At 37.4% G+C, this 27,295-nt stretch overlaps 1 protein-coding gene across 5 annotated transcripts in view; it reads right to left on the bottom strand.

The window, feature by feature from the left end:
- The window catches only part of PSD3 (pleckstrin and Sec7 domain containing 3), a 765,972-nt gene that overhangs the window by 616,112 nt on the left and 122,565 nt on the right, over positions 1-27,295 (bottom strand). For 4 of the 5 annotated variants that reach the window (XM_074209082.1, XM_074209077.1, XM_074209078.1 and 1 more), the window contains one exon: positions 13,306-14,266. In XM_074209082.1, the coding sequence (XP_074065183.1) occupies positions 13,306-14,136 (831 nt within the window). In that variant the 5' untranslated portion in view covers positions 14,137-14,266. Of the gene's footprint in view, positions 1-13,305; positions 14,267-18,914; positions 19,575-27,295 lie in introns of those variants that run through there. The other variant, XM_074209079.1, reaches the window with a different exon arrangement.

The following is a 27,295-nucleotide window of genomic DNA, read 5'->3' as shown; positions in this document are numbered from 1 at the left end:
TTCCACTGCTAACCTTTCAGCAATGAAAAAAAAGAGGGAGAAATGTCTGAGAAAAGTAAAAATGAACTTGAATAAGCTAAATAAAATAACTTTTTTCCTCTTTCAAAGGTCAAGCACACCACCGGTATGATACTGGCATATGAACTGATTCTAGGTTAAGGGGAGGCATCTGGAGGCCCTGCTCAGAAAGATTATCTAAAAAGTGGATCTAAAAAACAAGGTAACCAGTCTCAGCCAAAGAGAAATATTACAGTAATCATTCAGCTACTTCTGCTTTCCAATCCTTTTTTTTAAAAAAAATCAACCCAAGTCACCCGAGGAAGAACACATTTTTTGAATAACAACATCATGTGAAATTCATGAACTCTAAAATAATTTAGTATTCCATTCTATGTTGGCTTGACCCCTGGTTGGGGCTAATGACATTTAATAAATCATTACTCTCAGAAGCTAAACAATCAGGTCCATGATGAACTGAAGGGGTGTGGGGGTGTGGGGAAATGGAGATTCCCTCTACTTAGTGATTTAAGAATGTGAAAAGGGTATCCAAAAGAAAGTTATGAAATTCACAATAAAAATTCTGACTCCTAAAAGAAAGTGCAGATTATTCCAAAATATTCATGGCAACTCTTTTTGTAGTGGCAAAGAATTGGAAATTGAGGAGTTGCCTATCAACTGGGGAATGACTAATAAACAAGTTATGGCATGTAAATACAATGGAATATTATTGTTCTATAAGAAATCATAAACGATCAGATTCTAGAGAGCATGGAATGAATTTTGGGAATCTGATACTGAGCTAAGGGCGCAGAACCAAGAGAACAATGCACACATTAACAACAACATTGTGAGATGATCAACCTTGATGGAAGCAGTCCCTCTGAGCAGTTCAGAGAGCTAGGACAACCATATTAGACTGGCTGTAGATGATGTCATCCCCATCCAGAGGAAGATAAACAAAACAAAACAAAAAAAGAAAAATCAACCCTTTAGAATCTGAACACTTAATAAAATTATCTCTTATGTATTTCTTTCCCTTAATCATAATTCCTCATACCAAAAATGAGTAATATGTAAACATGTTTAATAAAAATATGAATGTACAATGCTAACCTGACTTTTTACAGCTAAGGGGAAGGGGTTGGGAAGGGAGGGTGAAAGGAAATTTTATAACTTAAAAATATACATGTGCATATGGATGAAAAAAATAAATTTAATTAAAAAAAGAAAGAGCAGACAAATAAATCAGTTGCTCAACAAGCATTTATTGAGTACCTACTATGTACCTGATCTAGCAAGGATAGATATGTGTGTTTATGAAGCATAATAGTCTATATAATATAATATAGTATACATCCTATTTATATGTATACATTATATACATAGATGTCATATCATTTAAGACATTTGTCATTGTCTCTATAAAGTAATGGGAATTCGGAAGCAGGTTTGGGATTTTTGATTTTAGTCTCTTTTAAAGATAATAGAGATTGTTTGCTATTTGGGAAAATTAGCATCATAAAGTTATTGATGTAGCTGTAGAAGGCATTAAAGAGATCATATAATCCAGTCCCCTCATTTTTCAGTTTGGAAAACTGAGGCTCAGTTGACTTGATCAGAGTTACACAGGGAGCAATTGACAGAAACAGAATTTAAACCCAAGAGTGAAGTAATATGTGACTAATTCTATTAGGAACTAGGAAATAGGTATGCAGAGTCCAATTCTACCACTGAATAACATTAGGGTAGAAACTTAAATCCTCCAGGGTTCAATTTCTCTATCTATAAAACAATGGTGGTGGGGGAAAATATAATAATGTCTCATTTGTCCAGGTTCACTTATGAATGAATGAAAAAATGTTTGTGAAGGGTTTATCACGGCCTAAGCACTGGGGACCCAGACAGTTATGATTCTCAAAGAGTTCAAATTCTAACTGGGAGAGACATTTATCCAGTCAACCTTTATGATATGGCTGAGAATCTGGGAAGAAGCAACAAAAGGACACTTAACAGCCAAAAGAGATGTCACAGAGCCCATGTTCTTTCCTGATAGGAGAACCCTTCAGGCCATGTACTTAGAGCCTTTTGTTCTGACTCTGGACACAAGTCTAATAAGGTTAGTAATCCATTTTTCCCCAGCTCAAATCAGATGAGAAGCAGCAAATTAGAAGTGATTCATGTCTGATGACTGTGAAAGAGGTGAAGGGCTATATAGGGAATGTACTAGAGACAGGTCCATTAAGTAGAGAGAAGGGAAAGTTGATAGTCTGATGATAAGAAGCAGACACAAGACGTCAGCAATTATGAAGGGAAACAGTAAAGAATATCATAGAAGAAATATGTATGAACAACCAAGAAGGGCTGGTAATGTAAGGAAAATGAGAGATAATAGATAGATAAGCCATGTTCTCTAGTGGTCTCTTCCTATAAGACAATGAGAAGACAAAATAAGGAAGGTCCTTAAATTGCCTTTGTGGGAAATTTATGGGAAAGCATAGCTAAGAGCTGTACAAAATGGTCAGGCATGGAAGGGTTGGGTTCTCTGATGTGGGAGGGAACACATATCTATGACATCTTGGAAACACTGGAGTATTATTCTTATAGAAATTTTTTTACCAAAAATTGTCAAAAATGAAAAGAGGTATATGAAGAGGTAAAATCAGTTAGATAAATAACTCACTTCCACAGAACAGTCTATTTTCCCCAAATCCCCAAAGAACTGTGGAAACAGCAGTCCCCCTTTCTTCTCATGCCCCATCAACCTAACTATTTAGCAGACATCATCTAGGGGAGCAACCCTTGTGGCTAACTGACCTGTAAAGCCTCTGTGAGTGCTAGATCTTCTGCCTTCTCAGCAACTATAGCTACCAAAGAGCCGAAAAAAAATTCTTGAAAGCAAATCAAATGGAACATCACATCAAATGGAAATTACTATGATTTTTATTAAATGGAAACAAAATTAAAGAAAACTCATTGTCATCTACTTTGTCATTGAACACTAAGGATCATTGGGGCTTTCCGTAGAATTTGCAGCTCTAATCTTCTATATGTGTTTTTCCCCATTACATTTTGAGTTCCTTAAACTTTAGTTTTTTATTTATAAATCCAGTATTTAGTACAGTGCTTAATAAGAGAGTGTATATTGGATACTTTTTCATTTATTCATTCATTCATTTATGTCATTCATTCATGTGACATTACCTTTAAGGCAATATAGGCAAATCCTATGAAGATAACATGGGCTTTAGAAACCTGACATAGTATGACTACTTGAATAATCCCAGGGTCTCTTGTTGAATTTAGCAGCTAAGAGGTTAATGTCAAATCCCACACCAATACTAAATCCTTAAAAATGAGAGTTGCATTCCAAATAAGTTGACTAAATATAATCACAGGAAATATGCACAACGAGGAGGGCAGCCAAAAAAAGAGTCAGGAGCTGCTGATTACTTTATAAACTGATTTTAAAAATGCCGAGTTGCAACTGTCAGACAATGCTAACTATATGCAAGACCTATCCCTCCTTTTTCCTCTACCTTTGAAATAGTTCTGCTGATGCTGATTTTTAAGTATAGTAAAGTCAATAGAAGCCAGAAGTAGTTCAAGGTAGTGGTGCCTATCTCAGCTCTACTTTTTCTTAAACATAGTGAAATTCAGCCCTCTACAAGTACATAATGTTGCAAACTGTAAAAAAAAACACACACACCAGAAGGTTGAAGGGAAAGTTGAAGGGAAGTGATAGGAAAGCTAAATAGTCAAATATATGCTTAAGAACCTATATCTATGTGAATTCTGCATCTTTGTTTATTTTTAGTCATTAGTGAAAAACATTCTGAGAAATGAAATTTCATGCATCTTCTCCAGACATCCTCAGATGATGATTTGATTTTCAGGTACCATTTAATTAAAAGGAACATTAAGAAATAGCTTCATCTAGATGGAATTAAAAACTGCTTTCCTAACCCTGAGAATATTATAGCATTATTTTCAGAAAAAAACAAACCAGCTTCTTCATCCATTTGACATCTTTCAGACATGTTGGTGGAAACTATGAATAACTATCAGTTTGCAATTCAAACATTGGATAATAAAAGATTCTTGTTCAGAGAGACAGGTAAAAAAATAAAATTGTGAAGATTGATGCACATAGCTTGATTTTTTTCCCCATAATTTTATACAAATGAATTCTTGATTAGGGTGAAAATAAAGTGCATTTTTGTATGTATACAAACAAGAAGTAAATTATGCCCTTCTTAGCTTTGAAAGTGAAAGAGTTGACTGCTTCTAACAAGGACTTAAAAGTTGTATGACCATAGGTAAGTTGTAATCTCTTTGAGTCTCATTTTCCTTAAACCTAAAACAGGGGAAAATCATTACTATAATATATATCTTAGAGCCTATTGCAAAATAATATATGTAAGATATTTTATGAACTTTAGAGTACTATCAGTTGATATTATGAATATGAATGCATATTTTTGAAATATAAGGTATTTTGAGCACATTTCTCCCAAACTAAGGAAGGGAAGTAGTGAAAAGTCAATTTTTTAAAAAGTGAAGTAACTACCCCTCTTTGTAAATTTTAGATTCTCTGAACTGAAAACTTGTATAAATATTACCAGAAGTTGTTAGCCATCATTATTGCTGCAGCTTTTATTTCTCTTCCTCTTCCTCCTCCTCTGGAAGTAGAGTGACTATTCTTGAATTTGATTTCAGTGCTGATCAGTACAAAAACTTTATCCTACTCTGTTTTTCTGATATAGGCTATTTTGGCCCTCCTCAGGTGTCTTGGTGACCCTCTACTGCTGAGGTCACTATTCTAATAAGACTTAGCATAGACATCCGATAGGCCTTACTGCTGCCAGAAACTCCCAAGCTCAAGTGAACCACCAGCTTCAGCCTTTACAGTAGTAACATATAGGCATGTGCCACCATGTCCAGTTAGAATTTGTTCTTAAAGATTTTAAAATTCTTATCCAGATCTTGATAGTTCAAGTATTATAGAGGTTTTTATTTATGCCTCACTTTTCAAAAGAGAAAATCACTGATTTCCTGCTCTGAAAAGTGGGTTATATCTAATTTTAAATCATTCCCTTATAGATAGTGATATTCTCATCTGCTAGAAACTAAGGTTTCTTAAAGTCAGGTGGTATTTGCATGCCTTTTGGTAATTGTAAATATAAATAGCTTGGAACATACTAATGGAATCATGAAACATTAGCCCCAGACAGACCCCTGAAAGTCATCATCCAAAACTCTTAATTTAAAATTGAGGCCTAGAGAGAGAAAATGATTTGCCTAAGGTCATAAAAGGATCCATCTAATGTCCTTATTTATATTTAAATACCACTCTCTGACATTTCACCACTAATGTAAAAGTCAACTGTTATACCAAGATGGAGTCTGGAAATGTAGATAACTGAACAACTACTTGGAGGTAGCAACATCTTTTTGTTGGAAGGATATAAAGTTATATGATAATGAGGGAAGAAAAGGAAAACTTTGAAATCTTGAGAAAAGTCCCAGGATAGAGCTACTTGGAGATCACTATGTTGTCTTTTGTGGTTGCTGCATCATTTTTCATAATGGCCAATGATTTATGACCCTATTCTGGAGTTTTCTTGACAAAGATGCTGATATGATTTGCCAATTCTGTCTCCAACTCATTTTACAGATGAGGAAACTGAAGCAAACAAGGTGAAGTGATTTTCCCAGGGTCACATAGCTAATGTCTGAGACCAGGCTTGAACTCATGATAAGTCTTCCTGTTTCCCAGTTCAGTGTTGTGTCCACTATGCCACCTAGTTGCTTAGCTTTCATTTATTCAAGCAATAATCAAGACATCTATAAGGATAAGAAGAATGCTTTCTAGAACAAATTAAGACTGCTTTCTCTACCTGTTATAAAAGATTCTTCATATTACTTTTATTTAAACACCTACTCCTTTTCCAATTACTCTATGTATATTTGTGGCTATTTTCTTTGGCTCTAGTTTCATTTTAAAAATTCAAAAGTGTGCATAGGAGGTTTGATGTAAAGGCACCTTTCTATGCAAACTGATCCCAACAAGAGAATAAGGAAAGCCAAATAACCTTCTCAGGGAATAAAGTACTTAGATGAGACAAAGTACCTCTTTTATGGCACTAAGTAGACTATGGGAACAACAATCAATTCCCAGAATGGTTTCATTTAACTAGGAATCAGGTCAGTGAAGGAATGTCCATCCATGGAGTTCTGTTTCTGGCCCAATATACTCAATATCCCAAGGGATATACAGAATTCTTTATAGAAAGCTCACCATTACAGAGGCCATACTGACTTTAATAGCCTTGGAAAGGTGACTCAGTATGACTATGATAGCATTCTGATGGTTCCTTTCTTCCTTGAAGATAATTTCAATCAAATGCCACTGTGATCATCTAATTAGTTTTTAGAATGTTTCACCTTTATTAAGCTTTTAATCAATCAAAAATTTGTGTGCCAGATACTAAGATTTCCAAGTTGGAATGGACTTTAAACTCATAATAGAACATTTGCTCTAGAAGGGCATCATATAATATAATGGTAAGAGCATTGGACTTGAAGTTGAGAGACCTTGGTTTGAATCCTATAAGCAGAAATTGTTCATCTGTATAATTATAAACAAGTCTTTTAACCTCTTATAGATGTTTTCCCATTTATAAAATGGTAGTACTGATGGTAGTTAAATGTCAAATGTTGGATTCAACTATTGATCTCCCTGCCTAAACCAAGAACTCTGGTCTGCCTTGCTACCTCTGAATTTAATTTATGATGAGGAAAGTGAGGTCCAGAGGATTCATGAGACAGACCCAACAGGTCCTGGGCTACCTGTCCATGTCTCCTGAGTACCAGATAATTGCTCTATCTACTCTATGTGTCTTTCTTCTAAGGAGTTAGACACTCTGTTAAGACCTCACATGCCCAACATTGCTTACACTCATATCCTATTCTTGATTCCTCACCAGAGTGTGGAGGTGACCCTGACTTCTCAAAGGCTCTGCCAATGAGATAGAAACACTGGCAGGTCCTACCAAGACTATGTCTTTCATTTGAGACAAGTCTAAGTTTGAAAAGACTCCAAACTTGGCCTTGGAGTAGTGAGTAGCCCTAGATAGTTGTACAGACCATCTGCAAAGGACTAAAAGGGGCTGTAACTTCCATTGATGGAAGGAATACTCACACTTGTGAAGTCAAAGATCATTGAAGTGACTTTATTTTAGACTATCACATGAAAGCACATACAGCCAAAATTTCTCCAGGATCGCCTTCTGAGCCACAAATGGTTTCTTGTTCTCCTGAATTTTTGCTAGTTTTGTTTACATTCACCTCCTTAATTCCATTGTCCTTTGTCAACCCCTGGAAATTGGAATAAAAGCTTGCAGAGGTAGATAGTCATGTAAGACTAGCAGAAATTTGACTGAAATAGGAGTGAATATACGGTGCCAAGAATAGAAAAATCAAAACTTGAGGGGAAAAATGTTGACTTGGGGGGAAGGACTTGAGGTTATTGGGTTATTTTTTTTAGGTGAGCTGAGGAGAGAGGGTTTGAAAAACATGAAATTTAAGTAATGCCACTCTGTTGGTTTAGAAACAAAGATGTATTATATATAACTTAGCTTGTTCACAAAAACTCCATGCTTGATATATTTAGATATATGAATGCCTAGATCATTCAGGGAAAATGATACGTTTTTTCCCAATTTTATAGGGAAAACTCAGAAAAGTCTTTGGAAATATTTTTGACATTTTAAAAATGAATTTCTTTGGCTTTTCAGGTTTTAACATTTCTGGCTTGGAGCCAAAACCAAAGTACAGTAATTCCTTTTTCCTTTTAATAGAGTCAGCAGTTCGTGGGAGCCATAACATGGAAGGTCAGCTAGACTTAAAGCTTGACTTTTCACCATTATCAGCAACAGCACAATGACATAACCTTTTATACATGTATATAGAGATCTTTACAATTTACAAAGAACTTTAATGTATATTTTATCACTATGACTGGTCTCCATGCTGTTCTACCTCTATCCATTTGCTCACCAAGTTAGCTTTTTCTAGTGTGTCCTTTTCCTTCTCATCTTATCTGATTCTTACTTATCCTTTAAGACAGCTCAGTTAGCACACAGTCCATTAAGCTTCTCTGACATTTTCATTTGTAAGTGATTTCTCTTTTCTATAATCTAACAGAGTATTTTGTACCATTTTTATTCACTTGTCACATTATAACGAAGACTATCGTTATTAGTGTATATCTCTTATCCACCCAAGATGATAAACACTATGAGAACAGGGTCATCTTTTAGTAATCCTATATTTGTTCAACTAAATTGAGTTGAATTGAAAACCCTATGGGGTAGATAGGAAAGTTTTTATTCACTTTTTTTGTAGATATGGAAAGTAAGACTTAAAAAAAGTTGAATAATCTATTTAAGGTCACATTGCTAGTAAGTGGCCAGAATTGAGAATAGCCCACAGGTCTTCTGATTCCTAGTTCCATGCTCTTTTCATAGATATACTAACCCAACCTGATTAAACTTGGTGACACAATGGATAGAAAGCCTTGCCTGGAGTCAGGAAGTTTCCCCTTCCTGAGTTCAAATTCAACCTTAGTAACTGTACAACCCTGGGAAAATCACCTAACTCTGCCTCAGTTTCCTCATCTATAAAATGAATTGGAGAAGGAAATGGCAAACTACTCCAGTCTTTGCCAAGAAAATACAAAATGGGTCACAAATGGTAGGACACACCTGAAAAGCAACTGAACAACAAACTTACTAACCTACAGAAGGTTATCACTGAGTTGAAAATCTTTGGTTCTCTAAAGCCTGGGTTGGTCTGCCACCAGAATGAAAACAGGTTAAAATTGGGCAATTCTGGGTTACTAAGTAGAATTTCTGCTACTTTTTCCCAGTCCTTCCCCAACCATCACCAAGGAGGTATGTTCAGAAGTGTACACACTTTTCTAAAGCATGAGGAAATATCTAACTATGCTTGAAGGAAGCACCATCCCAGGACTCTTCCATAAAATAATTGAAGGGAAGAGTGACTCTATTACCCTTTAGACTCCTCACTGGGAAGTGAATCACTGGGTTTTATTTCCATACCCATACTTCTCTAACAAAGAGGTAGAAAATCAACCATTTTGAATAATGGTACCCAGAGGGAGACAGAGTTTTGGTAGATGAGATTCAAACTTTTCTGTTTAGAAAATTGCCATGGGGGAAGTCAGTCTCACAGTCCTTAAAGGGTCAGGAGCGGGGGTCTCTGTCCTATAATGATGTTCTTGCCCATGTTGATCTGTGACTTAACAAATATCATTTATCATGAATTCTAGAAAGCAAGGCACCAAGAGATTTCTGCTATGGTAATCACCTACCTCACCACTCATGCATTACACATATAACCAGAAGTTTCTAAGCACTGACCTTTCTATCATTTTGCTATGAGTCATGTAGCTAAACTCCAAAACAATGAAATAAGAAGGGAATGTCATGCTCCTAAATTAATCTCACCAGTCTGAAGGGCAGAGTAACGAACTATGGTTAACTGTATCCCAGTTCTAGTCTCAATGAGTTGTTTCCCCCACTTGCTCATCATGCCATGAGCCCAACAGAATATATATGATGAAAAGCCCTTCTCTGGCAATTTTGTCAAGGCCTGTGTCATTCCAAATGATTAGGGGCTTGGAGGACAGTGAGAGTGGGTGGTGGAGAGGTAGGACACCCAACCTGTTAGGGACAAAAAAAAGTAATCTTAGGGATCATCTGACTAAGCCTCTTTATTCTGCAGAGAAGGAAACTGAGGGTCAGTAAGTGGAAGTGAAAATAGGAAACGGTCATACAGTCAAATCAAAGGGCTGAGACTAGAACCCAAGTCTCCCAACTCCCAACTGAGTATTCTTTCTATGAGTTAGGAGAAGCAAGGAAACTTTAAGATATGTGAGAGCAGAATCTCCTACCTAATGCCTCTAAGATAGCCAAAATATCTTGGCAGAGAGACCAAAGGACTACTTTTACTACTATCTCCTCTAGTCCTCGGATTCTTAATTTGGGGCCCATGGATTCCCAAGGAGGTAATAGATAGATTTCAGGAGGTCCTTGAAACTTGTATGGGGAAAAAGTTACATCTTTAGTTTCACTAATCTTTAACTGAAATTTAGCATTTCTTCAATTATTCTGAGAAGGGGTAATCCATTCACAGGCTTCACCAGACTGTCAAAGGAGACCATGACACATAAATATAAAGGTAATAATTCCTATTTAACTGTAATCCTTTTCTGCTTCCCATGACCTCAGGACAAGTCAGAAGTGATATTACTGGCCCTCTCATTCTAGCCAGCCTCTTGTTCTGACTAATAAGCCTGATGCCTAGTGCCTCCAACACATACACAAACTTACATACACAGACTCCTAGACCTATCTCTTCTAGTTCTTAGTAATAGGTTGTCTTTCCTTATTAAAGTACAAGCTCTTTGAAGGTATAAATTATCTTGCTTGCTTATATATTGCTTATAAAAGTATATGAATATATGTAAATATAATATAATTCATCATTTAGCAAGGTGTCTTATATATAGTTATTGTTGCTCAGTTTTTTTTATTTTATTTTATCTTATTTTGTCATGTCTGATTCTTTATGACCCCATTTGGGGTTTTCTTGGCAAAGATGCTAAAATGGTTTGTGATTTCCTTCTCCAGCTCATATTATAGATAAGGAATTGAGGCAAATAGGATGGAATGACTTGAGGCTTGTTTGAACTCAAGAAGCTGAGTCTTTCTAGTCTACCTAACTCTTTATTCATTGTTCCACCTAGCTGCCCCAGCAGGGATTTTATAGGCCTTCATTTTACAGATGAAGAAACTGAGGTAAAAACAATTAAGTAATTGCCTGGGGTAGACAGTAAGTACTTGAGGTCAGATTTAAATTCAGTAAGATGAATCTTCCTGACTTCAGGCCTAGCTTTGATCTATCAACTGTGTCACTTAACTGCCCCCTGTACACAGTAAACACAGTATATTATCCATCCATCATCCATCCATCCATCTATCCATCATCTGTCTGTCTATCTGTCTATCTATCTATCTATCTATCTATCTATCTATCTATCTATCTATCCATCCATCGTATCTACCCATCTAGTCATTGACTCTAATTTTCATCTCTTCTCTTTCCATAAGACATGGCCACTGAACCGGGACCTTATGGAAAACTCAGAGTGCTCTAATCCAGTCCAGAGGTGGACAGCAATTTAAGAAGTTAGGAAAAGAGGAAAGGAGAAAGAATAATAGTTGATGATTTTTATTGGAGAATGGGAAGAAAGAGAGTTTAGGAAGAGAAGAAAGGGATTCCTAGTCATTAGAAAAGTTCTTCCAAGTCTACAAATCAGCACTGGGTCTGCCCTGTCCTCTCACTAGTTCTTCTCTGTCACAGTGAGTATACCATTTGTCTCAAATCCCTGTAGTAAACAAGAGACCCAGCAACCCGGATGGAATGTGAGTTATTTCTCAAGGGGGAAACTGTAAAATGTGTTTTTCTCCCTGTTAAGGCTGTCTTCAGAGACAGAAGTGGGGCTTCCATCTATTCAACAAGTAAATATAAGTAACCTATTCTATCAGAAAAGAAGAAATTAAGAGGAGAAAGTAGAAGGTAAATCAGTAGAATGGTCTGAACTGAACAAAACTGCTGACCAAGCCAAGTCTACTTCCTGCCCCTAGCAGAGAACAGCTTACCCTTTCTCCTGTAATTTTCCCAAGGGATTCCATGGCATCAGTTTCCCAAATACTTCAGTTACAAACTCAAATACACCCATTCTCCCACACTTGCCTCACACAGACATTTATACAAATACAATGATAGTATCTCCAAAGCCTTAGGAAGTATCATCTTTCCTTTGCTTCATCTGATTCAGGATTGATCATCAAGTCTTTACCTGAGCTATAATGACTCTCAGAATTAGTGGAAGGCACTGAAATACAGGGATAGTCACAGTAGGAATTGAAGGTCAGAGATATATTAAAATATGTTTAAAAATGAGTCAGGTAGGAAGTAAGACTATAGAATCTTAAAGGAAGAAGGGACTTTGGTCCATGCCTCCTCATTTTACAGGTAGGAAAAACCTATGATCCTTGTCTGCCCTCATTTCAATCCAGGTCATAACATCACCTTCCTGATGTCATGGTCCTCTTCAAGAACAAAGGCCAAACAATGAATGCCCTATGACTCAGACAATGTAAACTATATAATGTGAGAGGAAAATTAATTATTATCAAAAGAGTTATCAAGTCATACATTTAGTTAGTCAGCAAGTCAATAAAAATTGATTTAGTGCTTCTTATATATCAGTCAGTGTGTTAAGTCCTTGGGATACAAAGAAAGACAAAAGATAGTCCCTGCCCTTAAGAAGCACACATTCTAATGGGAGAGACAACATGCAAAGAACTCTGTGCAAATAAGCCATATAGAGGCTAAATTGTAGATAATTAGCAGAGACAACATTAAAATTAAGGGGGGTCAGGAGAGATTTCATTGTAGAAGGTAGGATTGTAGCTGGAAGCCAGGGGAGCCAGGATGGAAGAGATGAGGAGGGAGCATCTTTCAGGAACAGTCAGGAAAAATATCTGGAGTCTGGAAATGCAGATTGTTTAGTGAGGAATAGCCAGGAGGCTATTGAAAAATCACTGGATTGTGCAGCAATTTGTGGGGTGGGGAGAGGTGTAAGCTATAAGAGACCAGCTAGTGTCAAGGGCAATGACTGCCCTGCTTAGGAAGCCAGAACTCATAATTATGAGCTGTATGATGAGATGTAACAGGAACAAGCTCCAAATTCTGAAACCTCCTTCCAACTCAGTGGAGCTCCTCTTGATTGGCTCCTAGCTCCAGGCTGAGTTCCAGACTATTCCTGTCCCAAGAGAAGACTGGAAGATACTTCAGGTATATGCTGACTATGTTAACACCCACAGGAGCAGATATGACTGTAGCTAAAGAGAAAGTTATGAGCAAGGGGAAGAGACACTCAGCATGTCTTAGCATGACCTGTGGGTAAAGCATTATCCTTGGAGTAATGAAGACCTGAATTCAAATCCTACTTTAGACTGACAAGCTGTGTGACTTTGCCTATTCAGTTATTCTCTCTGGGCTTCCATTTCTTCCTCTGTGTGCTGAACCTGATGATTACCTCCAGCTCTAAATCTGTGAACCTATAATCTGTCCTGCCCCAGCTCAGGGCTCTGGGACAGCTGTTGGGTAGGTTCTGGAGGACTGGGTGATGCAGGTTTTTCCAGTTCTTACCTTAAGTAGTGGGGCAGCAGGTGGTGCTGGATAAGTCCTGCTGGTCTGCACATGGGGACAGTACCTATATTGCTCTGCTCTTATGACCAGCGCAGTGGTACTGGCTCCTCTTTTATCACTCCTTGGCTCCATAAAATAGTAGTCTTGTCTTCTAGCTGGAAGCTCCTGAAGCTGCCCTGGCTGGGTGAGGGTCATTCCAGTAACATCCATACTCCATTGTATTGCCTTCGAGGTCGTGCCACAAGTAGCTGGCATAGCTGCCTGTAGTCCTGAGGACCCCAAAGCAGCCCTGGGTTGGTGAGCCATGCTCCACAGGACTTGAGGAGCAGAAATGATAGAACAGTTTGTGAAAGAACCACTGGTGCCATTGCTCATCCCGTGAGCCGGACTAGGAAAGCTCCATGGCCATGCCTGTGGCTGCCCAGATTCCTGAGGAGACAGAGCTTGGTGTTGTGAGAAATGAGACACACAAGCCTTCCTTAGGACTGGCTCCTTGGCTTTTTCCTCCTCTTCCTCCTCCTCCTCCTTCAGCAAAAGGCAGTTGAATGCAGCTGCCCTGTCTGTCCCATAGTCCTCTTCTGGCAGCAGCCACGAGGGAGTCTCTAGCACCCCTCCTCTGAGCCAGAGGTCTTGGCTTGCTGAGGGCTCCTCCGTCCTGGGCTTTAGGAAACAGTGTCCCTTCCCGGCTCCTCTCTGGGCAGCCGCTGAGGCTGTGGTTGTGGCTGGGACTGTGAATGCAGGAGACTGGGCGGGAGTTGGGCTAGGGGAGGGCTGCAGCTGGATGAAGAGGAAGGAAGTTTTCATCTGCTGCTGCTGAGACTGCTTAGCCATTTCCTCCAAGGGGGGTAGGGCTGGTCCTTGCTGGGGACCAGGATCAGAGCACAGTGACCAAGGATGCACACATCTGGGGAAACCTAAGCCAGGAACTCTCTGGGTTCTTCTGGGCCACTCCACAAGCAATCTGAAAGAAGCACAATAAGAGAACTTCAGCCAGGGTGGGTTAGCTTTCAATCAGAAAATCAGAGTGATGGAGTTGGGAGGTGAGACTTCATTCACTTTATTCACTTCACAAAAAATAGGAAGAAGTAAATTATCAAAAATTACAAGATTCTGAAGTGAAAAAGGAAGTCTGGTGTAATGAATGGGAAGAGTGCAGGGTGCAGGGTACAGAGAGCTGGGTTTGAATTCTGACTCTGCCCCGGGTAAATCACCTCACCTCTCTGGGTTTCAGTTTCCTTACCAGCAAAAAGAAGGAGTTGGAGTAAATGATCTCTGAAGTCTCTTCTGGCTCCCAGTCTATGGACACAGGGGAGTGGTTTCTATTTCTCTAGGAGCAATTTAGGCCAAACAGAATTTGACCATCTGGGGCACTTTTAAAAATAATAATACTAATAATAGCAATAATTTATATAACACTTTAAGGTTTGCAAAATACCTTACAAATATTACTTCATTTTATCCTCACAACCACCCTGGGAGATGGGTGCTATTATTTATCCCTACTTTATAGATGAGAGAACTGAGGTAGAGGTTCAGTGATTTGCTCAGATCTAATAGCAGTAAGCCTAAGGGTAGCTTTGAACTCATATTGCTAACTCTAAGTCTAGTACTCTATTCACTAAGCTTGCTATTATTTTACTATAATATCATAATAAAAACTATCCATCACATACAATTTCATTTGACTCCCTAAGATACTGTTATTTATTGGTTGCTACATTTTTTAAAGGTAGGAGTTCTCTTAGATCTGCCTTCCTTATATGTAATTACCCTGACCATTTTCAAGTTCTCTGTGGAAGAAAAGTATTAAATATATAGCTCTAGCCAACTAAACCCAGTGAGATTTCAATCAACATCCATTTCAAATGTAGTTGCAGGACCAGGTTTTAGCCTGGAATGCATGATATCACTCAAAACAAGCATGTAACACAAGGGGCAGAATCAAATCTGCTTGACTGGATTTGTAATATAAGAACTTGTACTCCAAAATAGCCATTATAATAACAATTCCACCCCCATCAATGAATCATCTCTCTCCAGTCAAGTTACATCAGGTTTCTCAGAAAATAGAGTAGAAGGAAAAACTCAGAATAAAGAGGAAAAGAATAACACCTGGCAGATATTACAAAGGAATTACCTGTAAATTCGATCAAATAATAATTAGAATACAGATTCCTTACTAGTCATATTTCTTGGGTTGGAAAATAGGCTGTACCTAAGCAGTGCCAACAAGACTTTTGAAGAGAAAAATGGGCTCCAGGAAAAAATTTTTAAAAATGAAAAAGACCTTCCGCTTTGTTCATCTGAAAGAAGTCTGTCAGGGAAAGGGAAACAAAAAGCCCTGGCAAATAAAGCTTGAGACAAAGTGAGCGGTAGCATGGAGAGTCTGTCACTCCTGTTGCTAAGCACTGATGTCAAAGCCCTGTGGGGTCCCTTCTTCATTGGCCTCCTTGTCATTACTGCACATTCTCAGTAATCCTGGATTAATCAAAGGGAAAGGACGCTGACAGGCCACATACTTGGTTTCAAAGGGAACACTGGCTCCAAGAGTGAGTCTTTGGAAATGCTGTGCTGGTGGTTGAGATCCTGAACCAGGATTTGTTTTTGAAACATTTTCCTCCAACTCTTCCACCCAAAGTCATCAAGGGTTTTGCCAACATGTTGACCATGAGGCAAATGGCTCAGCCTATTTTTCAAAACATAACCATCTCTGGTTAGATGGAGGTGGCTACCAGCATACAGTTCTGAGAAACCAAGATTTGGTATATTTCCATTATAATACACAGCATCATAAAGAAACAATATTATTTCAGTGTCTTAGAAGATGGTGTATAATATTTTATTTGACATACTCAATGACTATGAGATGAAAATATCATCTCTTTTCCTCCCCTTTATATTAAATTACATATTGTTTGTTGTTGCTGTTGTTAAATTTCTACCCAGCTTTTAATGCCCAATTCCATGAAACTTTCCATGATATGTCTTCCCCATCACCCCCACAATGATTTTAACTTTTCATTACAATCCCTACTCCTTCTCAAATATAGCTACACATGCAAATTTATTTTGAACTTCTTTGATGTATTGACCTATTATTTTTAATAATTAAAAGTATATTTGTGTCATACTCTTATCAAGTTGGTGTTCAGTCATTGCAGTTATATGTGATTTGTCATTTTCTTCTTCAGTTCATTTTACAGGTGAGGAAATTGAGACAAATAGGATTAAATGACTTGCCCAGGGTCACAAAGCTTGGAACTATCTGAGGCCAGATTTGAACTCATCTTTCTGATTCTAGGTTGGCACATTATCCTCTCCATCTAGCTGTTCAACCCCTTTTACCATAAGCCTTATGAGAACATTCCATGATTTAAATAAATTGTCTCCACCTCAGCTCTCAGTTCCAAGCACAATATGCACGTAAAAGAGTATAGAATTTGGAGAAAGAAGATCAGAATTTATATCTCAGTTCTCCAGCTATGTGACTAGGCCTTAGTTTGCTTAACCATAAAATAAGAGATGTAGCCTAGATACAATCTAAGATCACTTTCTCTAATCTAAATCCTTTGATCCAAGGCTCTGAACATAAGAGACACTGAATAGGTGCAAGAGGTTCTGTATGAATAGAGATTCCATATTCTTCTTAGAGTTATATCCCTCAGAACAATATGAGATTGCAAGGTGAGGAAACTCTAAAAGGGAAGAGCTTGAAAAGGGCCTGGGAAGAGGTTTGCAAAGGATTGAAGGAATGCTCAACTGAAGAGAGATAAGGGGGAAATAGTGGTTGTATTCTTAATTCTGGTGTCTATGACATGGGATTTGGTGACTGTCTGGTATCCCAAACTACTCTTCAGACAGTAACAAGTGGGGTGAGTGGAGGGAAGATTATTTTAGGGATTATCTGATTCCTATGCCAAGAGGTCAGAATTCTCTGGGCAAGAAACTGTCCTTAAAATTATGATGAGCTTTCCTAATATCTTTCCCTGAGTAACTGATATATCTTTATCATGTGTTAAGAAGACAAAGTGGTTTCTTAGAAGGCTAGGTTAGCTTCTCTTGGGAATCTTGTATGAGAAGTACAAACCATTTGGGAAAGGATCACAGATTTAGAAGTAGAAGATACCTAAGTGATCATCTAGTCTGATATCTTCATTTTACTTGTACAGACCTAAGTCTGGTGCCCAAGTTCTTAGTGGCGGAACTAGAATTTTAACCCAGATCCTATCATCCAAGATTCAATACTCTTAAAGTGTAACAGAGACACCAGTGTGGCTCAGTGGATAGAGGATTGGACCTGGGGTCAAGAAGACCTGAGTTCAAATCTGACCTCTGACATTATTAGCTGCATGACCCTGGATAAGTCACTTAACCTCAATTTCCTCAACTATAAAAATAGGGATTATAATAACAACTACCTTGAATGATTTCTGTAAACAGTTTATGGAACATAGTAGGCTCTCTATATATGTTTATTCTTCTTCTTTCCTTTCCCCCTTTTAACTACCCCATGCCTCTATTTTATGATCCCATGCCCTGTTATTGCTTTGTTATGCTGTTTCATTAATTGCTATTAATTTAGATTCATTGCCATCTTGTTGGATCTATTAAAAGAAGCATCAATATCAGCCACAGTGGCGTGGTGGCTTTGGAGTCAGGGGGAAAGGAATTTGAATCCAGCTTCAGATACTTGACGCTATCTAGGTAAATCACTTAATCCTGATTGCCTCACATCGAGGGCCATCTCCAGTTGCCTGATTCATAGCTAACCACTGGATCTAGATGACTCCAGAGGTGAAAGTAAGACTGGTGACTTAGCACAGCAACCCCTCACTCAAATCCAATTCATGTGCTGGTCATAGAATCACCTTCCTGATGTCATGATCTTCTTCAAGAAAGAAGGACAAAAACATCATCCTAGATGCAAAATAAATATGTTAAAATGAATTGTTCAAGTGCTTTTTGTGGTCCTTCCCATCAATTATGATACACTATAATAAAATAATTTGGTTCTCTGCTTTTTGATGAGGGTTCAGCTTATTATAGTCTCTGCCTGAAATGTTCTCCTTCATCAAACCTCAACTCAGATTCTATCATTCTATTTCTCCACAATGCCTTCTTCAAAAAGATGACTACCTATTTAAACTGTCTATATCCTTTATAGACATATTTCTGTGCATGTCCTTTTCTCCACTGCACTGTGAGTTCCTTGAGGGCAGGCATCATGTTTTTGAGTAATTGGTTTTGTTGGTTTTGTTGTTGTGGCTGTTGTAGTTGTTGTTCATCCTTCAAAAACAATTAAATCACAGAGTGATGTCTTGACTAGCAGATGAATCAGATATAAATGAGGCAGAATTGCACAAAGTCATCTGCCTCACACTCTCTTCCAACATCATCCAGGTCCAGTGGGAAGACAAGAGACAAGATGACCAGTGATGGACCAGGATGCAGTGGATGACTTTGTGGTCTTGGATGTTTGCCCAAGCTCTGAGCTTTCCACAGCACCTGCTTCAGCCACTTTCATGGCCTTTGAAACAAATTGGTACAACTTCACATGCTTGGAGTAGACATCCCCCTAACTCACTGACCAATTTGAGACTCCTCCTTACCTTCAACTTAGTTTATCCAAGACAGTTTACTTGGATGTGGCTGTTGTTCATACTACAGCTTCTTGGAGCCCACAGGTGAGAACTGGATAAAGGTGGATAACAAAGGTGAATGAGCAGCCCTTACACCAGAGCTGTGAGTTCAGTGCTCAATAAATTTTTAGTGACAGTTCACTGATTTGTTGTTTGGGGGATTTTGGGACAATGATACTGCAATTTATACTTCTTTGGGCCTGTCATAAAGCAGGGTCTTAATTCAATTTCCATATTCCTTTCTTCATCTAACATCCTAAGAAATAACACAGAGAAAACAATGTAAGACAAGTTCAAAGGTATCTGTGGTTTGTATGGCATAATTTTTTCCTTTCCCTTCAGTAATTTAAAAGACTTATGATATCATCTACATAGTACCAACCCAGAGCATAGATGCCTTAATAAGCCAATTTAATGGGTTGTGCCCCTCCCCCAGTCTCCTCAATATCACCAGGTAACCAGCGTTCTGGTGATTCAATGAATCAATTTAATGCAATTTTATTAAGTGCTTACTATATACAAGTCACTGTGTTGAGTCTCTGCACATAGCTAGTCTGTGTCTGAGATAATAGATTCATAACACATTACCAATCAGTTACTTGAATCCTTTCCAGCTTGGTGAGTCTGCCAGAAATTTCACTTCATTGGTATAATCTTAAGGAAGCCAGGGGTCACCAGGATAAGGCATTAGAAGAATGAGAACATTTTATAGGAAGCTCTACTTCTTCTATAAGTTTCAAAGTCTTTCTCCCTCCCTCTCTCCCTTCCTTCCTTCCTTCCTTCCTTGCTTCCCTCCCTTCCTTCTTTACCTTTATTGGCAGTCCCAAAAAGGGACATCTGAGATATTTTCTCATATTTTCCAGCTAGTGACAAAGAGCCTCAGCTCTGAGAAATGGAGAGAGTAGTAATCTTGGAACTCCTACCCTCCATGTTCTTTCATGGGGGGCAGTTAGTCAAGCAGTCAACCTGTTAACAAGCATTTTTTAAATCCTACTGTGTACTAGACACTGCACTAAACATCAGGAAATAGCAAGAAAGGCAAGTATAGTGTTGCCTCAAAGAATTCTCATTCTAATTGGGGTAAACAGCATATAAAAATTATATGTATTAAACAATATACAGTGAAAATTTCAGAAAGGGTGGTCAGTGATTGTATTGTAGATCTGAGGCTAGATAGGCCTTTAGAGGCCATTTAGTCCATCCCCAAACCCACTCCCCATTTTACAGATGAGGAAATGGAAGGTCACAGATTGAAATAAGGACCACAAAGAGATTCATGCTGGGACAGGACTATTCTAAGTTCACTGGATGTTTCCCTTCCCTGGCATAGGTATGCTTGGGGGACCCTTGAAGTTGCCAGTGTACTACTTAAAAGGGATGAGATAACTGTAGCTTCTGCAGATGCAACAGCAACAGCTAGAAGACCAAGAACAAAGGCTCCCTCATCATCTCTGGTAGTTCCTCAGCTTCAAAGCCCAGTATCTCTCTTTTGATGAGGGAGACTCCTCTCCCTCCTGCTGATAGTGATTACTCAAAGTACCCAAGTCTCAGACAGGTTTAAGGTGCTCCCAAATGGGCAATGATTCAAGACCTATTTTGCAACCCAACTGAGTAGAGACAACTCTCCCAAAAGAACAGTGACACCTAGTGTGGGGCTTATGCAGTGGAGCAGGACAAAACCCAGGGGAGAGGAGAAGGATGGTACCAAGATCTCTGAAGAGTTTAGAATTCCTGAAAAATCTTCCACCTAAGAATTTCATGGTCAAACTGAACATGTGCTCTGTGCCAGTGTCTGACACCCCTTAGGATGGCCCTGCAATCCACTGAAACTATAAGATCTCTTGAAACAATGAGGTGTTTTTTGGGGTTTTTTTTAGGTTTTTGTAAGGCAAATAGGGTTAAGTAGCTTGCCCAAGGCCACACAGCTAGGTAATTATTAAGTGTCTGAGGTCGGATTTGAACTCAGGTACTCCTGACTCCAGGGTCAGTGCTCTATCCACTGCGCCACCTAGCCTCCGGAAACAATGAGTTTTAACTGACATTTTTTAAAATTTAATTTTATTGTTTTTCAATTAAGGAAAACCTACCTTCTCTCCTTCCCCTCCACCTTCTATTGAAAAAGAATGAAAAATATTCTCATAACAAATATGCTTAGTCAAGTAAAACAAATTTCAGCATCAGCCATTTCCTAGAATTTGTGTCTCATTCTGCTTCCTCTCTTGTCAGGAAGTAGATACCCTATCTGATCAGAAATTCTCTGGAATTGAAGTTGGTCATTGTGTTGATAAGAGAGAGGAATTTTACATCAGGTAAACTTATGAAAGGGCATTTTCCTAACTGTGTTCAATGGAACTTTGGTGTCCCAAGCCATGTGAGTCTGGGTAGCTAAGGGAAAAGTTCTGTAATGAGGAAAGGTATAGAATTACTTCCCCTCCATCACACACACACACACACACACACACACACACACAAAAATGACCTCCACCAGAGAAAAAAGCTCTGCAACTTTTCTTAGTACTAAGGGTAGTAATAGTTTAGTGGGCACCTCTCATATCTCTGAGAAGGGGGACATAACACAATGCAGAGAAGTCACTCATTAGGGGCTGCTCCAAAAAAGCAAATAATTATAGCATCAGCATTGACAGGGTTTTATAGCTTGCCTGGTAAGAGCCCTTGCATTTAGTTAGTGCTTAATAAGTATTCATTGAACTCAATTAAAGAAACCAAGACTTGAAAAGGTGAAAATTACTTTCCCTGTTTCTAACCAAGTAAGACACAGTAAGACTGTTTTCCTCATCTTCTCTGCTTCTCAGTTTTTTTCCAAATAGGCTCCCCTCTGACCACTTCCTGCCTTTCCCAAAAAAACAAGTTCATTTAACTTTTTCAAAGGGAGATGACACTGTCTCAAATATTCCTTCTGCTTGTCCCTATTTTTCCAATCATACCAGCTGGAAAAGCTTGAAAAACATTCTAATTAAAAACAATCATCCGTAGCCATTATGTGTTTTTTTAATGTTTTATTTTTATTTTTTTCATTTACTCCATGCTCTCTCCATTCATCAAGCTATTTTTATGTCTCTAAGTTGATATTCTATGGTTGTTTGCTGATTTCTACCCTTAGTACCTGATCATAAAACTGTTTTTGGCAGTAAAAAGAGAGAAAAGTGTTTGGGGAAAGAAAAGAGAAGTTCTAGTTTCCAAGGGTTTCTTATTCTTTGCTTTGTGTGATCATCTAGGAGGGCAGGTCCTCTTATTCATCATCACTAAAACATTTTATTTTTTTTATCAAAATGAGGGAACATTTACAATTTTCATCACCATGCAGGTTGTTGCAAGTTCTAACTCCAGATTCTCTTTTAAGATTCTAATCAATCTTTAGGCCCAAGCTCAATACAGTAAAGCAGAAAGAAGACCATAAAGTGAAGTTTCTGGTCCTTACAGACCACCATATTATCCCCTGCTAGGAGCAATTTCAAGGGAAGTCCATGAATAGTCTAATTACCTGACTCCCTCAATGGACCACTCTCCACCCACTGGTACTAAGCAAGGATATATTTCTCAATTGATACCATACTTCTACTGATTCATATTCACCCCAAGCCCAGTGATTCTGATCCCCAGTTACAACTGTATCAGCTCCATTTCCCCATCCATAACTCCCTACCCCCATACTCCCATCTTCCTCAATCAGCTCTGCCCTTCCCCCAAAAAATATTCCACTCCGGATTCTGCTGGTATAGTGGATGGAGGCCCTGGGTCAGGAACACATGAATTCAAAACCAGTCCCAGACATTTACTAGCTTTGTGAGCCTAGAAAAGACACTTAAAATTCATTTTGTCTCAGTTTCCTTATTTGTGAAATGAAGACAAAAATAGAATCTATATCCCAGGACTGTTGTGAGGATCAAATGAGATAATAATTGTAAAATGCCTAGCATAGTGCCTATAACTTAGTAAACACCAAATAAATATTAGCTATTATTTTATTGTTATTATTGCTCACTCATTCTACTATACTGCCTGCTCCATATTAAAAAAAAATGTTTTTATTTTAAAGCTTTATCTTTTCTCATTCCTTCCATCTTCTTCACTAAGACTTTGGTTCCTTCCTATTGATATTCATTGCATCTCTGACCACTCTTAACAATATTGGTTTCACTTTTTATATATCCAACTCAATAGTCATAGGAGAAAATCTAGAATACTCTTTGTTCCCCATGACCACACTGTAGAGTGTCAGCAACCTCCCTTCTTTTGAGGTTCAATTTTAATACAAAGCATTCAATCAAGATTCTGTAGTAAATTGGAATAAATTGACCTCTAGGACATTTTCTTTCCTTCCTCAATGAATTCAGTGCCTGGCTCATAGTATTTTTCCTCAACTTCAACTACTGCCTTCATTGACTGACTGGTTGACTGACATTATTTCCTCTCTAAGATTATTATGACATATGTCTTGTTTTTTGTCTTGCTACTGGATTCTGGAAGAGAGTGAGACTGATGGCTTTGCCTCACTAAAATCCAATTCTCTTACAAGTCAGGACATTATTTACACACAATAACATGATGTTAATGGTCCTTTTTGAAAATGAAGGATGGACAACAACATTATCTCTAGGATAATATACAAACTCCTTGATCTAACATTGAAAGCATTCCAGAATCTGGTTCCTATCTAAATTTCCAGCTTTATTTCATGTTGTTCTCTTTTAGAAGCAAAATGACTTGCTAGTTATCTTTTTACATGACAGTCTATCTCTTTGTAGAGGTAGATTCCCCATATTTGTAATGCACTCCCTCTTCAATTCTACTTAGTGTATCTCTGGTTTTCTTCAAAGCAAAGTTCAGAAGCTGCTTCCTGAAGAAAGTCTTTCTTTACCATCTCCAGGTATTAGGTACTCTACTTTTTAAAGATGTTTTATATTAACTTACAGATACTTTGTAATTACTTATCTGTATACATGTTATATCACCTTTACTGTCTTTTCTTTTCTCTTTTCTTTTCTTTTCTTTTCTTTTCGTTCCATTTAGGCAATGGGGTTAGGTAACTTGCCCAAGGTCACACAACTAGGCAATTATTAAGTGTCTGAGGCTGCATTTGAATTCAGGTCCTCCTGACTCCAGGGCCAGTGCTCTATCCACTGTGCCACCTAGTTGCCCCCACCTCTACTCTCAGTTGAAGACAAACTCGTTGAATTAAGCTCTATTAAATTGTTGTCTATTTCTATCATCTAAAATAGTGCTTCCCTCACTCTTACTTTTCAACATTTTCCCAACTATTTTCATGCTAGAGTTCTTCTCACATACTTAATGAAATAGGCTCACTTCTCACCTCAGTTGTATCCTTGCATAATAATTAAAAAGACAATAATCCAAATATGCCTGGAGGACTTAACTCACTGAAACTACTGCAAAATATAACTAGTTCAACAGTATGATTGAAAAAAGCTATATTGTGATTTGAACACAAATAGAAAGATTTTTTCAAATTCTTGCCATTCATTCAACTTTAGTGTGAATTTATGTTTATTATGGATCTTAAGTTCAAATATTTCATCTTAGAGGTTAAATATGTTCAAAATATATGTATATCTGTATAGGGAGTCTCAGGCAAAAGAAGTAGCACTGGGGAAAGAAAATCTGATCATAATATCAAAGCATCAAAGCAAGCACTAGAGTAGTACTTAGAAAACTAGGGTTTTAGTTCATCAAACCATCAACCAAGCAATAAATCACTTATTAAACAGGATCTACTCCTAGACCCTACTTATTAGACATATAATATTGAAGATATCACCAAATTTCATTATTCCTCAGTTTTCTTTTCATCTGTAAATTGGGGGAAAGAACCTAATACTACCCATACTACCTGAAGAAAGGGCTTTTCAAGCCTGCAAGTTTTTTTGTTATTGTTGTTCAATTATATCTGATTGTGATCTCATTTGGAGTTTTCTTGGCAAAGATACTAGAGTGGTTTGCAATTTCCTTCTCCAGTTCATTTTTACAGAAGAGGAAACTGAGGCAACCAGGGTTAAGTGACTTGCTCAGGGTTACACAATAGTAAATGTCTAAGGTCAGATTTGAATCTGTCTTCTTGATCCCTGTCCTGGAGCTCTATCTGCTGTACCATCTAACTGCCCCTCCTGACTATGTACATATGAGTGATTACTAGTAACTATTCTTATCTTACTAGCACCTTCCTCTGGTAGTTCATATCTTCTATATCTAGATGACTCAAATCATTTTTAAAAGATAGAAGTAAGCACATTATACTACAGTTATTGTTTTCTTAGGTCTCTGCATCCTTTTTTCAATACTAGTAAATCTGAGATGTTTTCCCATGACTGGATTCTTCTCCTTCAGATACGTTATATTTTAATTTCTCAATTCCTTCACAATTGTTTTGCCTTGAGAATAGACTTCTATATACATTTGGTCCATTCTGACTGTTTTCCACTTTAGCTCCCTTTTGTGCAGTTTGGACCTCTTTTACAGACACAGCTAGGATTATAATAGGGTCCAAGTCTGTTTTTCATTACCCTTAAGAGAGAAAACAATTTGTTATAATGTTTTTTTGCAGAATTTTTCTATTTTTCTTCTGTTTGTTCTCCATTTTCTTCCTTAAATGCTTTTGAGATGACTTTGGTTGGTTAGATATCTTTCCAAAATTTCTTTTACAGTCCCTCAACTCTTTCTTCCTTAGGAAATGATGGTACTCAAAATCATCCATTATTTTTAGTGAGATTTAGGTAAATGAGTTTATAGTCTACTTCTATGTTGCCTTTGGCAGCCATCTAGCTCCACTTGGCAAGTAATTCAGATATTTATTGACAAAGGTACTTTTTTAAAGGATCTTTGGATTTCTATGTTATAGCAATTAATTTACATTTATCAAATAACTGTTTAATATTATTGTAATTATTGATGTCATTTCTGCTGTCCATTTCCCATTTTTGTCATCAGATTTAAGAATTGTGTGTTATAGTTTCAAATATATACCATATCTTTTTCTTATGACTAGTTTTCTTGCTTCTTATTAATTCTGAGCTTAGCTCTGATGAATAAATGATTTGATTATACATAGACCACTGATTCAGTGGTAACTGCCATTTCAATAATAGGTCTTTCCCTGTTTGTTAAAATATAATCAATCTCATTATATGTAGTATTATTTTGTGCCTGACATGTTTAGTATATACTAATTCTTTTCTAAAAAAATGCTCTGAAGCATGAGACTTCAGAGTAATCTACAAATATTAAATCCCTCTTATTCCTTCTTTCTGAACCTTGATTTCCCATATATTTGTTCCACAATCTCTAAATTACAACTTTATTTTTAAACAGCTATTTAAAACATTTTTTTTCTAAAATATGCCCTTTTCATGCAGATACCCTTGATATATATATATATATATATATATATATATATATATATATATATATATATATATACACACACACACACACACACACACACACACAGGCTCTAAATTAAACAACTCCCTGCTCATTCAAAGGTCAGACATACTTTTGGCCTCAAATTATTTATAGATTTCTATTTTCATCATCAAAAATTATATCTGTTACTTCTTATTACAAGTTATTTTTTAATTAACAAGAATTTTTTCTCTCCCTATTTCTTATGTATTGAGAAAAATAAAGAAAAACAAAAAAACTTTGTAAGAAATATTCATAGTCAAGCAAAACAAATTCCTATTTTATTATATAAAAATATTTCATTTTGCATCTTGAGTTCATTACCGCTTTTTCAGGAGGTAGGTACCATTATTTTTCTGATCTTATGAAATCATACTTTACCAATGCTTTGATCAGGATTTTTTAATCTTTCAGAATTTGTCTTCACAATGTTGTTATTGTTGTATAAATGGTTCACCTGTTTTTTTCACACTATCCTGCATGAATTCATAGAGATCTTCCCTGGTTTCTTTAAAATGATAGGATTCCTTTCATCTTTGTTTCATGCTAGAATGATCTTCCATCACATTCATATAACATAATTTATCCAACCAATCCCCAACTGATGGGTACCCCCTTAGTTTTCAGTCTAGGTCAGTTCTTATGTCAACTTCTCAGAATCTTTTTCTCCTTTTTGCAATCTGAAGTAGGGTTGGCATTGTTTATCTTCTCTCTTGAAAATGGAAGAGATAGACTGAAGAGAGCAAAAAGACTGGATCTCTGTTCTTTCTAGGTTTCATTAACTTCACCCTCATAATGGTGCAGAGCATTCACTTTCATTAATGAGAATAGTCCCATACAATTGACTTGATCCAAGGGATACAATTGGACAGCTAGGTGGAACAGTGGTCTAAAGTCAGGAAGACTCATTTTTA

The sequence above is a fragment of the Macrotis lagotis genome, chromosome 1 (genome assembly GCF_037893015.1).
Source record: "Macrotis lagotis isolate mMagLag1 chromosome 1, bilby.v1.9.chrom.fasta, whole genome shotgun sequence".
Classification (NCBI taxonomy): Eukaryota; Metazoa; Chordata; class Mammalia; order Peramelemorphia; family Peramelidae; genus Macrotis; species Macrotis lagotis.
The sequence above is the reverse complement of the archived record's forward strand: the minus strand, read 5'-3'. Positions and strand labels throughout refer to the sequence as shown.